Here is a 14,645-nt window from a genome sequence, read left to right on the forward strand (position 1 = left end):
ATATATATATATATATTATTAAAATTTTCTCTCCTCTCATTAAAAAAATATTTTCTCTTTTTCTTTCTTTCTCTCTCTCTTCGTCTTCTCTCCTTTCTTCTTTTTTTCCTTCTCATTTTTTTTTTCTCGAGCGCCTCCCTCATCTTCTCTCTGCTTCACCAACCAACTCACCGACCCATCTCCCCAAACTCATCTCGCCGACCCATAGATCCATCTCCCCGAGACCCCACCTCCCCAAACCCATCTTGTCAAGACCCCATCTTCCTAGCCCCATTGCCGATCTGTTACCCAAGCCCTATCGCCGTCGAGTTTGTGCTAGATTTGTATTTGTGTGCTAAGTTTGTGTTTGTGTTTGTGCTGGGTTTTTGTCGAGTTTGTGCTGGATTTCTGTTTGTGTGCTGAGTTTGTGCTGGGTTTGTGCTAATTTAAGGCTGTTGGGTGCTGAGTTTCACACTGGTGGTGTAGGTGGTGCCTGGAGATAGTGATGAAGACAATGAAGAATATGGAAAAAATAATAAATAAATAAATTTTTTAATGTAATAAATATATTATTTTATTGTGTTGTTTATATTATTTTATTGTGTTGAAATCTAAAATAAAACCATTGATGTCGGATGTTTTGTAAAGTGAGAAGGTAAAATAGATAAAGTAGTTTTTTATGATGGCAAATAGCTAAAAAAAATAGCTCCACCAATGTGGATGCTCTTAATGACGTTGATTTGTGCTATTTGGTTTTTTAATGTAGTTTTTTTTTTTTTTTTTTTGAGTATGTGATATTTTATTTTATGTTGGTAGGTACTATACAAATGAGTGAACATGCACAAAATTTATAGCACATATTTTTAATTATTATAAAATTAAAAGAAAAATCTGTACATGGACTTAGAATAATTCTAAATGATTCCACTATTGTCTTCAGTGGAGTTGTCAAGCTCATAAACAATGCTAATAATGATAGAATTTTGTAAGTGTGACTAGTTACCTAACGCTTAAATTTATTTTATTACGAACTCGGGATTAACATCGTACGAGATCTCCTATATTAAATCAAGTAGTAATAGAATACACAATCCATTAAAATAGTTACGAGGTCTATATGATGAGTAGGTAAGAGGCTAGGCACCTTACAATATTTGATTAACAACGATTACCCAATACAAATCATTTTAACTATTCTATTTTTTTTTTTTTTTTTTTTTTTTTTTTTTTGCTAAGCAACTATTCTAATTTATTATGTAAGGATGATGGGATCAAGTAAATATAAGTTTAGATTTAGCTGGAGCTGCCTCTAACCGAGTTAGGGTTCAAAGTCAAAAAAGGATGTAAAGTATACACTTAATTAAATGGAGGGCTCTAAGAGAAGGTTGCTAGTTTCATACCTAATTGGTATAATTTTTTATAATAAATTGAGAAACTCTAATTAAATAATTATTACACCACATATAGGACTTCTTGTGCCTTTTGTTGAATTCATATTATATTTACTTTACTTTTACATGGTTTTTCATTTTATTGGATCACTTCTTTCTCAACACATTATTATTGGTTAAATTTATTTATGTTAAAAAATTATGCTTTTACGTTATTAATGTAAATGTGCAATTTATATTAAAAATTATTTTATTTGAATTTTTGCTAAACACATTTTTTTTATGCTCGTTTATACTTTATTATTTTTTAAACGAAATTTATAAAAATTATGAAAATTCATTTGAAAGTTTTTAAATTGCTTGGAATATTTATTTTCATTATTTATTTTCTATTTCTTTAAATTTAATATATCTATATTATTTTAATTAATTATGACATTATCACAATTCAACCTTAATTAGTTTAATCTTAGTTCGACTTCAAAAATCTTGAACCTCTTCCTTTTTTAGTTCATTGAACAACTCAGTTTTTAAAACTATTAATACAATTATGATACAACTATGTGTTTAAATTTTATTGAAAATTCAAACTAAATTTTACCCTAAATAAAATGGAATAGGACAACATAATTATTGTATACATATGCTCTGCCGGTGTCATAGGTAATATTCTACCTTGCACAATTAGGCTAAATTCATTTACCTCCAGCAGATACTAACACCATACCCAAAAAAACATACTAACACCATTCCAAAAAAACATAATAACACTAATGATAGGTTTGGTATTTTACAGGGAATGCAAAAGACCAATTTAATTAATCATCCAAATCCAATAGTCAGAGATTTATCATTTAATAAGATACATATATACCAAGACTTACATTGAATCTTCGTCTCTAGCACGTGGAACAATGTTGATGCTCATTTTGGGAAACCCAGCAAAAAGAAGAAGCCCAACAACATGGACAGAAAAGAGTTAGTAAGTGGATAGAAAAACCATTAAGCTCAAACGGTAGGAATAATGGATCACAGGGCCATGACATAAACAAATGGGCCTTGAGGAAGCAAATGGGCCTAAAGGAGCTCGGAGAAAGAGAAGTAACAAACCCATGGACAGTATGTGATGTAGAAAAGTGAGAATGAGCTACAGTAAGCCCGAAGTAATGCAAGCAAAGAAAGTAAGGGGCTGAGGGCAAGCCCACGAGCCCCAAGGATAAAGGATAAGGTAATTAGGTCAAGGAAGCCTAAAGAAGTTAGTGGATAAGGTAATTAGGCCAGGGAAGCCCAAAGGAATTAGTAAAAACCTATGAGAACGCAGAGTTAGGAAAAGGGTCAAGGAAGCCCAAGAAAAGAAAATGAGCCAAGGATGTCCAAGAGGAAATAAATGGGACACAAGAGCCCACAAGTAATGTAGTAAAAAGCCCAATGACCAAGAATAAGTAGTAGTCCCAAAGAGGCCCAGCAGCCTGGAGTCAAATAACATCACAGCAGGAATGGCAGAATGGAATGGTAGAAAATGGAAGCAAAACTGCAAAAAGGGGAAAAAGGGTAGGCTGAAAGAAGAAAACCCCACAATCAAGCAAAGCCCAGCCCCTAAAGGGAGTGGGCCATAGAGAATGAGGAATCAGAAAGTAGCTCACACCATAAGAAGTTAAGGATGGGTGGCAGAATATGCAGAGGAGCCTCCAGACCACGGCAAATACAGCGAGCAAGTTTTGGACACACGCAGAAGTCGAGCATGCGCAAGGCCCATACTTCACCAGCTTGTATCTAACCAATACAGGAGGTGGTGGGTCATGGGTCAAAGATAAAAGGGTATGGTCTAGCGGTGGGGAGATGGGAAAACCTATTTTGGGGTTCCTACTTAGACTCTTTTGGGGGAAATGTCCTACTGGGATGATATACTGCCTGAAATAAGTAATGATGAGTTAGAACCACTAGGTGCATGCCATGAGGGATGGAGAGAGAGAGAGAGCACCCACACCATAGCAAGTAAGAATGCCATGGTAAACAAACGAACAAAGTAGTCCTCTTTGTCTGGTGATAGAGAGTGGCACAGCTAGCACAAGTAAGTAGTGCTGGCTAAGTGGCTGACAGACCAGTGGTGGTTGGTAAGGACACCCAGACCAGATAAAGGTAGTTAAAGGCTAAAATGGTAAAAGCCAATTACGACAGGCATTATATAAAGGGACCCTTGCCGAGCACAAGAGGGGAGATTGGGGTAATAATAATCTTTAAGAAGAAATCACAACACGAAAGCAAAAACACTTAGAAAAAGAAGAGAAAAGGAAAAAGAAAAGAAAATTAGAAACAACAAAAGAAAACAAAGAGATAAAATGGCAGGCATGCACTAATAGGTTGATCCCCTCTTTCCCTCTACGAGCCCTGCCCTCTACCAAAGGCAAAGGATTCTTTTAGGCACAAACCATTCAGGTCCGCTTCCCTCAAAGTGATTAATTTCTATGGCAAGATTTTCACTGGGAGATTATTCACGTTGAGGAGAACAGTTCCCTCCTTGGTCTTGGTCCTACGACATAACTTGGCATAGCAGATTGATCTTTCTCTTTCTTTCTTTTTTTAACTCATGTCTTATCTACTTATTTCTACCATTTTCTTTACAAGGCTTTTCTTGTCATTGTGATTATCATTCTAATTAGGGATTATTTATTCACTTTGTCTAAAGGCAAAAGTACTTTCTTTTATTATTATTAGTATTATCATGTCTACTTGCCATAACTCATCCAAAGTAGCTCTGCCTACCATGGGCATGTTCTTGGTAAACGAGGCATAATTTGTGCACAAGTCAGATTAAAGTAAGTTGCAATTGAACCGGTCTCTACTCCCTAATCCAGAATAATTAGGTCCAATGCGGCAGGAGGCAGCCTTGCCTAACATTGCAAAAAGGCCCACCATTAACAATCACCCTGGAAAAACGTGTTTTTGCTAAGATTTTGTTTGCATATATGATTTTGCTCATATGATTTTGAAACTTTTTTAAATTGCTTTGAATATTTTTTTCATTATTTTTTTTCTATTTCTTTAAATTTAATATATTTCTATTATTTTAATTAATTATGACATTATCATGGTTCAACCTTAATTAGTTTAATCTTAGTTCAACTTCAAAAATCTTGAATCTCTTCCTTTTTTAGTTCATTGAACAACTCAGTTTTTAAAACTATTAATACAATTATGATACAACTATGTGTTTAAATTTTATTGAAAATTCAAACTAAATTTTACCCTAAATAAAATGGAATAGGACAACATAATTATTGAATACATATGCTCTGCTGGTGTCATAGGTAATATTCTACCTTGCACAATTAGGCTAAATTCATTTACCTCAAGCAGATACTAACATCATACCCAAAAACATTCCAAAAAAACATACTAACACTAATGATAGGTTTGGTATTTTACAGGGAATGCAAAAGATCAACTTAATTAATCATCCAAATCCGACGGTCAGAGATTTATCCTTTAATAAGATACAAATATACCAAGACTTATGTTGAATCTTCGTCTCTAGCACGTGGAACAGTCACCCTGGAAAGACGTGTTTTTGCTAAGATTTTGTTTGCTTATATGATTTTGCTGGGAATCTTACCGGACACTGAGTCAGTCGCAGAGGGAGACTAGGGCCCCCATTTCAACTGCCGCTCCAAATTGCCAAAGCTCAATTATTATTGAACGAAGTTTATCTTCAAACTAGTTTAGAGATAAACTTTTCAAACTTCTCCTATATCTTTTTTTTTAGTGTGAATTTTTAAAATCCAACCATTGAATTTCATATTCCTTATATTCGTAACATGCATATCAAATTTCGTTCAAATTGAATATTATTTACTATTCGATCAAAAAACTTATTTTTTATACACAATTTTAGATCATAAAAATTTGAAATTTTAATATTTATTTGATGAAATAGCAATTGATTTTTTATTTTCTTGAAATTTTACATACATGAAGAATATAATAACAACATGCAATCTAATGGTTAAATTTTCAAAATTCATATTCAATATAGAGATATATGAGGAGTTTGTAGAGTTTCTCTCCAAATTATTTTGGAGAGAAACTTTGTTTATTATTATTTGGTCCCCTTAAAAGAAAACAACAACAACAGTAATGGTATAATAAAAAAGAAAAAACTAAAGTTTAAATTTTTATAATAAAAAAAAAAAACAAAATGGTATTGCCAAACCTTTTATGAACTCCATTTTTATTATTTAGTTTCACAATTAAAATACAAATATATTTCATGAAATGTGAAAGTGATTTATTAAAATTTTCGTGAACGAAATTATTTGTGTCAATGATATTTTTTATATTTTAATGTGGCGATGCTCAAGATGGTAGAATTGTCAAGATGGACTACTCAATAAATTGCCAACCATATACTTTCCTTTCAATGAAGAATATAGCTTTCGGCCTTTGGCCTCTCTGAAAATGTTTTCTAGTTTCACCACTCACTACAGTTTTGGACGTGTCATTTCAAGTATGGTTATAAATGAACCAAGATGTTTATAGAAAAAACCTATTCATTATTGTTTGTTTATAAACGAGCCGAATAAGGGTGGAAAAATTGGACACGACCCGTGAACCTAACACGGCACAACACAACACGAAATTAGCAAATTATGGGTTGAGACTTAATAAGTTCATGTCATATTCGAGTTAACACAACTAACTTGTTTAATAAAAAAATTGGATTAGTGTTCAACTTATGAAACCCGTTTGACCTGTTTAATTAAATGACATTTTACTAATATACCCTTCAAACTCTAAGTCTATAAATTTATTAGTTGTTGTGGTTTATTTTATTTGACATATTGTGGTTGATTAACTTGTGATATTGAGCTATACTTTAGTTTTGGATGATTATTTGTGATGCAGTTACTTGTTAGTTCTAAATTTTATATTAAAAATATTTATGTGCTTGTTTTTTCATAAATATATATATATTTTTTCATTTTGATAAAATCTAATAAACAGGTCAATACAACTGATCCGTTTAATAAATGAGTTGTGTTAGGGTTGAAGAATCTTGACCCGTTTAATAAACATGTCCGATTAGTGTTGACCTATATAGTTGGATATTCATGAGTTGACATAATACAAACCTAACACGCGAACACGAATTGCCACCCCTAAAGCCAAACTTTAGCCTTAATTTTAGACTTATTTAAAAATGAGCATATATAGCACACGCAAAAAAATAAAATAAAATTCATGAATAGGCTTGTGGACAATAGGGCTTAGTAAAAAACAAGCCAAACTTAGGTTGATTTATGAGCTTGATAATAATAAGATTGATATAAACTTGAAAAATAAACTAATATCTTACTAAAATTTTAATTAATTGGGAATTGAGGACCACATGCCTAAATCAATAGATTTGATTGTATGCCTATTATAAGCATAATAATCTACTTGTATAATGTCTTTAGCTCAAAAGCTTGATATTGAGTCTGAGCTTGATTTGACTAATAAATCATGTTAGGCCAAGCCGAGCTCAAGTTCTTCGACTATTTGACAAATTTAGGCTTAAATATAATTTATAGGCATAGTTCAAGTTTAAGAAAAGTCTGAACATTTTATATTAGTTGTCTAGTCAAGTTTAAACATCTAAAACTCAGCTTGAATGCTTTTAAAAACTCAACAGAAACTCTAAGATACAAATTGAAAGGCACGTATCAAAAAGAAATTATTATTATTATTTTGTTTTTATGGTAGGCAGGCTTTATACTATATTATATATACACACTGTTTCTTTTCAGAGTTTTTTAGTATTAGACTGCTGTGATCCTACTTGGTATGAGGACTATTAGAGTTATAAGGATTATTTGGTACGACATTTTAAACAATAATTTTTAATTTTTAAACAATATTATATATATTTTCATGTATTTTTTAATACACATTAACTTTTAAAAAATACAAATAATATTACTAAAACAATTTTCCCAAACAACACTGTTTGTTAAGGCTGTTAAGTTCTGGACCGCGAGCACCAGGTTGTTCCCAATAAATAGGAAAGTTTTTTTTGTCTTTTGTGCAGAGGGGCAAATAAGACATTTCAATTCAATATACTATCATTTCAATTCAATTCAACGTGTACACACACGTGTCCAAAACAAGCCAGCCCAAACTATCTAGAAGAACAATGTTACAATAAATTTCACAAATATTATATTGGTATATTATTAGTATTAATTTTATACGAACCCAACGCTAATATTACTTTATTATTCATTCTTAACAACTTGCAATACAAATATATACCAACAACAATTAACTTACAATTTCTAGTGTGGCTAAATTGTCCTTGTTGTCAAACGGAAAACAACTAAAACCATACTTATTTGAAGTTCTCTATGAGGAGAGAAAAATAACATCAACAACGTATAATGAAACCAAGCCCTAATTTAAAGTAGAATTTGCATCTCCATCACCTCATGAAGCATTGAGGACTTTATTTTTTGGGTATTAAGAAAATTTTTTATCTTTTCTAAATGGAAAATTATCCATTAGAGGAATTCATCATGAAGACCAGAAGATGTATAGTTTAACCCTTCAAGTGTCTCCCTCTTTGTGGTTACTTTTGCTGATGGTTGGTATAAAATTACATTATGGAGCAAGAAGGTGTGTCATATCTGGGAATCTCATAGCATGCGTATGGATACAAACCATAACTAGGAGGCTCAACCATGTACTGTATCTTCAGTTCATCTTTTTTCTCTTCTTTCTTCTCTTCTGCAACGCTTACTATGCTTGCTTTCCCTACTTTCTTCGTTAGTAACGTTGCAAGTTTAACGGTATCGATCCCCTTGCCTTTTACCTCTATTTGGTCCTTGTCTTGCCCTTTTATAGCTGCTGATTCCACTCCTGCAAGTGTCACATGCATCAACAAATTAATTAACAGCTATAATAAATAGGTTCAAGTGGTGTTAATATGTAGTGTTACAAATTTTGTAATACAATACAACGTGGGTTTTGTTACCTGAGAGGCCAACTGCAATCCTCATGGCTTTTTTGCGAGCGTGGTCGCCTTTCATAATGCGGAAACAACACCTCTGCCCATCCATGGTAACCTTGAGGACCACCTTTTGCTGAAGAAACAAAACAATAATAATCACAAATGATGCAACTTTGAATTATAAGAAAGTATATTTATTTTTTAATAGCATAGACATCTTGCATACCGTCATGGTTTTGGTTTTTTAGAAATGATAATATATGGGGATGGACCAAAAGCCTCACACCTTGTGGGATAGAATAGTATTTGAAGATGGGAGAGAAAGAGAACTCTTGTTGTTTTGAGGTTTTCGGAGCAAGAGATGATACTACTATTTATAGATCTGTTATCAAATTACTTTATTAGTCTGTTGAGAGATAATACTGTTATCGCCAAAGGCTTTGTAACTGAATTGATATATTTCCATGCACAAATAGCTGGGGAGAGTCTAAGGGATAAAGGGTTCGAACTGTAGGGCTAGTAACATGTTATAATTATCTCTAGAAATTATAAAAAAAAAATTAAAAAAAAAGATGATATTGTTATCAAATTAAATATTAACAACAAAATAGTATCAAATTAAATAATAGTTATGATCTTCAAAACTACCATTTTTTATTTTTTATTTAAAAATTGACACATCTTCAAAACTTTTTTTTTTTCCTTTTTGTTGAGAAACAAACTAATTGTTAATGATATACACACACTTTAATTACACTCTCTCACCAAACTCAAACACATTACTTATTAGTAAAATAAAATTTATAATAATTGTAATATTACTAAAAAAAGGTTGATATTTGATTCATATACTTTCAAATTATGACCACTTTTCACTTAAAATTTCCGTACTCCAAATTATGTGCACATAGTTAATGTAGTACATTAAATCCAAAGTCATGAATGGAACCAAAATTCTTTTTATTTTTTTATATAAAATAGAAATTCTATTCAAACATAATCTAAGTATATATGTATGTGAAATTCCCTCCTAGAGACTTGAACCCTGACCCTTACCCCTACACCCTATAAACACTTATACTTATGGAGTGACTATTGCACTAAAAGTATACAACGATGAATAAAACCAAACTTAAACCTAATATTTAATCACAACTTTTCATATGTTTTTATTTTCTTTCCATACTAATAACTAAATTTAAAATTTTTTTAAAATAACAAACTCATAGTATTATGTAATTGGTGGAATATAAAGTTAAATACCCAAAATGAGACAAATGATTTTTATGTCTCGTATTAAGAGTTTTTGTATGTCTATGTATGTGTGAGATTAAGCATTAATTAATTAATTAAGACAAAAAGAGAGAGAGAGAGAGAGAGAGAGAGAATATTCACTTTCCAAAAAAAATTGATTTCCATTTTTGAAATAAACATGATTGTCATCATCATTATTATTATTATTATTTGAAAATATAACCACTGGTACTTATAAGACCATCTATAAGATAAATTTCTAATCTCTTAGCTATTTTATATATATTAGTGTGTAACTCCATGCATATGCACAGATACAATTAAAAACAATTATAATTATACAATTCAAATTATACATTTTTTAAGAAGAGGTTCAAATTAATGGTTTCTCATTATCTATATATATATATATATATATATATATATAATTTAATTAATTTTAGACTCTTCGATTTTTATACTCAATAATTCATTTGCAATAAAAATTAAAAATTTAAATGAACACGAGGCTGAAAATTGGACTCAAATTAAAATTCAATTTAGAATCTAATTGAATTTGGACTATTCGATTTTTACACTCAATAATTCATTTGGTACAAAATTAAAAATTAAATTACACGTGGCACAAAATTGAAAATCCAATTAAAATCTAATTGGATTTTTTTCTAAGTTTTGACTATATATATAGCACAAGTCATCATCATCCATGCACCATCACAAAATATAGCTTCCTCACTTTATAATTGATTTTGCATTTCTTTAAAATGTTTTACTGGTTCTCAGCTAGGCATATAACTAATATCACTTTATTATTTACTATTAATAATATTTGCCTTTTATATTTTTTATAAAAAGTATTTTGTAAATTTTTTTGAGACTATAGAATTATTATACTTACTTTTGTTCTAAACTTGTCATTGATTGAACCGGTACTAACAAAATTTAAAATATACAATGGGCCGGGTGTGATAGAAAATGAAAAACATCCTGCTGAATACTATTTTTTTATTTTTGAGAAAATACTGAATACTAATTTAAGTAGTCCATGTCTCAACCAAAAAAAGAAAAGCAAAGAAATATAAAAGTTGTCAATATTGGTTTAATTTCGTTCCATCAATTCGTATTGTAATTGATTCTCAAAACAAAAACAAAAAAATCGCATTGTAATTATATAAATTTAAAGATAAAAGCAAGGCAAACGAGGGAGACACGTGGCTGACGTGTGAGTTTGTGACTGCTTTCCTACTTGGAGTATTAAATTCATATCTGAATGTCGGTCGTGAGCTGAATAGTCCGCTGACTCGTGAGTTGACTGACTTGTAGGCTGGGTTGGGATTCACGTTTTAAGTTTTACGTTTGTGTTTTACTTTTTTTTTTTAAGTCGCGTTTCAGTGGGCATGTACAGGTATGAACAGTAACTACAACTTTTAATTCAATCTGATGTAAACAGTACATCCGTGTACTGTTTATGAATTCACAAACTTCATTTTTTAGTCACTTTTTCATTAAAAATGAGTTTTATAGTACTATTCATACATTTAAAATTATTTTATTACAATGTTTTCAGTTTTCAATTTTCAATTTCAACAAAATAAGTTCTATCTAAACGTGCCCTAAATTAAAAACACAAAACAAAATGCCATTATGGTCCAATTTGGCTGCAAGCAAAAAAATAGAGAAAAAGAAAGACACGTTTTCTCGCAGCACCAAGGTAAATGCATTTTCAAAAACGCCTCACGTCTCTATTGCTGATTTCCACACAGAACTGTTTTATTACGTACCAGCGATGACATAGCTCAGGTTGGCAGATACAGGCATTTTCCGGGAAAAAAAATTACTGGATAGCATTTCTATCTAAAATGGGTGGTGCTAAGATCACAAACTTTGTCACACTTTGTCATGACTATTTTATGGGAGAAAATTGGTCTCTGTCTCTTTTGCGCAAACTTTCCAGTAAAATGACCATGTTCTGAAACTATTTAGAGAAATGCCCCTATTTTGAAATTCGATTTTTTAAAACTCGAGTTTCAATGAAAAACTCAATTTGCCCAAAATCAAGTTACTTGAAAAAATTTACATAGAACTCGAGTTCCATTCAATAAACTCAAGTTCCATGTAAATGTTTTCAAGTTTTTGCCTATAACTCAATTTTGGGCGAATCAAGTTTTTCATTGAAACTCAAGTTTAAAACAGGGGCATATTCCTAAATAATTTCATAACAGGGGCATTATACTGGAAAGTTTGTGCAAAAGGGATATTTTGCCATTTTGGCCCTATTTTATGAAATATACTATGATAGACTGTTTCTCACTTTTTTATGAATTTATAACTTTTTCTCGACTACTCATATTTATCCATGTAAGATAATTTTGACAAAAGTTGTAACTTAATTTGTAATTCTAGATTTATTGATATGGAATTTGGAAAAAGTATGAGCCATGGTGATGAAAGAGAGAACCTGGTGGGTTGAGAAGGAAGGGGAGCCACCAAGGGCATGAAAGAGAGAAAGTGAGGAGTGGGTTAAAAAAAAAAAATTGAAACGAGAGATACTACACATTTTATTATATAACATTTACAAATTTTATAATCAAAGAAAGCCTTTTTATATATTAATTTAATAATTAAATAATTATAACAATGGAGAAAGGGAGATTCAAATTATGGTTCTCCTGTTAAAGAAGAGAATATCATGCCACTAAATGACATGATTCTTAATGGATGAAAGACATTACTAATTAGTATCATATGATCAAACTGGGTAAATAAATAATTATATGTAAAATAAAGTACATACTTCAATTATATAACTAAAATAAAATAATAGATAGAAAGATGAAAGGGAAAAAAAACTACTTAAAAACTTTGTGGAAAAAGCATATTGGTGTATGATTGCATATTTGTAAAAGCTAGAAATCATAATAGATTATTAATATGATTTAAAATAAATAACTAAAATTCATCTATATTTTTGAAAATTTTGGAATTAGAATGCTAATGGAGTACTACTTTCAAGCTCTTTGAAATTTCTATAATAGAGTTTCACATAGAGTAAATTATGTTAGTACATACTAAAAGCATTGTTTTGAAACCCGGACCAGATCAGGCGATTTGACTAGAAAAACCGAAAACCGGACTAAAATACAGTTTTTAAAGCATAAAGAACCGGGTATACATGAGTTCTGAGAGAATTGGATGAACCGGGGTTCAACCGGTCATGGAATAGGGAAAAAATAAAGAAAAATGCGGCTGCCAAGATCCGAACCTACGCTCTCACACCTTGTAAGCAAGATTGAAGCCATGACCAACGGACCAAGTGCTCTTCTTGGGAGCTAATATGCAATATTATTAAATTTATATTAAATTTACATGGTTTATAGTTTCTAAAATTCTGTCATCTTTCTCAACATATTAAATATTACTAAATTAACATTTTACTTAAGAATAATACCTATGCAATTTATGAATTTATTTTAATAGTCATTTTTAGTTAATTGAAATGATTTCTCTTAAAGGATTATTATAAAAATTTCTTTTTATGCCTATTTATGTTGTACTATTTTTTATTAACCTTATAATGTACTATTTTATGTATTTTGTTTCAATTTTTAAGATATTTTTGGTAAATTTTGCTAATATTTACAAATTTAATATATTTATTTATATTTAAATAATTATTAAATTAATTATGACGTCATCACGGTTCGACCCCGGTTCAACCTTGGTTCGACATTAAAAATCTTGAACCTCTTCCTTTTACAATTCAATAAACGGTCCGGGTTTCGAAACCTTGACTAAAAGGAGAGAGAGAGAGAGTATGTTGTAGTTATTATAATCAAACCATAACTTAACCTCTTGACCTATTATAAGCTTTGGGGTACCGATATTGAGTTACCGAATGAACTGTATATTAATAACATTTTAAATAAAAATTATTTTTAATAACATTTTAAATAAAAATTTTGTATATTCAATAAAAATATTTATAAAACATGAAAAATAATTGAAATTATTTTTAAAAAAAACAATTAACAAAAAATATCTAAAAACATGAAGAAAAAAAAATTGGTAGATCATTTTAAAAAAATAAAAAGACAATTTCATAAAATTTTAAAATATAAAATATAAGCATGTAACAAAATATACAGTATTAATTATTTAGCATTTTTTTTTTTGTATTAGTTAATATAAAGAGCTCAACAATTTTTTCTACAAAAGTTTGAAATGATCAAAATTTTTATAAAAACTAGAAAAATCATTTATACTAAATAGTTTTTTAATTTTTTTTATATAAAATTTCTTGCTATTGATGAGGGTAATTTCTATCTTCAACTTGTGATCATGAAGAAGATGCAATGACCAAAAACCTATTATAATATAGCACATCAAGGGAAATAAATATTAAAACAACCAAAGATATAAACATACTAAGGACTCATATAAACAAAAACAGAACTTTAACTAAAGTGTTTGATTACCATAGACAATGTGGCTTAAGTCACAGCAAACCCTAAAATGTAAATTGAAAAAAAAAAAAAAGACATAGACACTATACGAACCAATTGCACGAACTACCTAAGTAAAATTGATCAATTTTTTTCCTTTAAAATGCATGCATGATAATTTTATAACTCAATAAATATTTTTGGTTGAATTATTATATAAAACAATCACAATATAAGCAAGAAAAACTGATAATTTGAGAAAACCCAAGTAAGATATGCTAAGTATCCTCTATCATTGTTGCATGAAAGCAAGCTTCTTCATGTGTCCTAATTACATAGCATTTTATATGTGAATGTCTATCTATCTACATCTATATGTGCATGAAAATTATGCCAGATTCATTGCCTAGAACATAAATCATAATCAATGGTTACTAAAGCAAGCTGCTAACAATATTTTAATATTAAAAATCTCTAATTGGTGAAATTCACTTGCTGCATCATTGCAGTATTTTTACTTTCTTCCTTTAATTGCAAATATACTCAATTATCACCTTTAAAAAAAAAAAAAAAAAAAAAAAACAGAATTTGTCA

At 30.1% G+C, this 14,645-nt stretch overlaps 1 protein-coding gene across 1 annotated transcript; it reads right to left on the reverse strand.

The window, feature by feature from the left end:
• Positions 1 to 7,681: 7,681 nt before the first annotated feature.
• LOC126724378 (disease resistance protein RGA5-like) lies at positions 7,682 to 8,690 on the reverse strand. The gene is made up of 3 exons (XM_050428940.1): positions 8,582 to 8,690; positions 8,380 to 8,488; positions 7,682 to 8,264 (listed from the first exon to the last, which is right to left on the reverse strand). Exons 1-3 carry the CDS (start codon positions 8,585 to 8,587, stop codon positions 8,002 to 8,004), a joined length of 378 nt encoding a protein of 125 aa, XP_050284897.1. The 5' UTR covers positions 8,588 to 8,690; the 3' UTR covers positions 7,682 to 8,001.
• Between the last annotated feature and the right edge of the window lie 5,955 nt (positions 8,691 to 14,645).

Source organism: Quercus robur, chromosome 4 (assembly GCF_932294415.1).
Source record: "Quercus robur chromosome 4, dhQueRobu3.1, whole genome shotgun sequence".
Classification (NCBI taxonomy): domain Eukaryota; kingdom Viridiplantae; phylum Streptophyta; class Magnoliopsida; order Fagales; family Fagaceae; genus Quercus; species Quercus robur.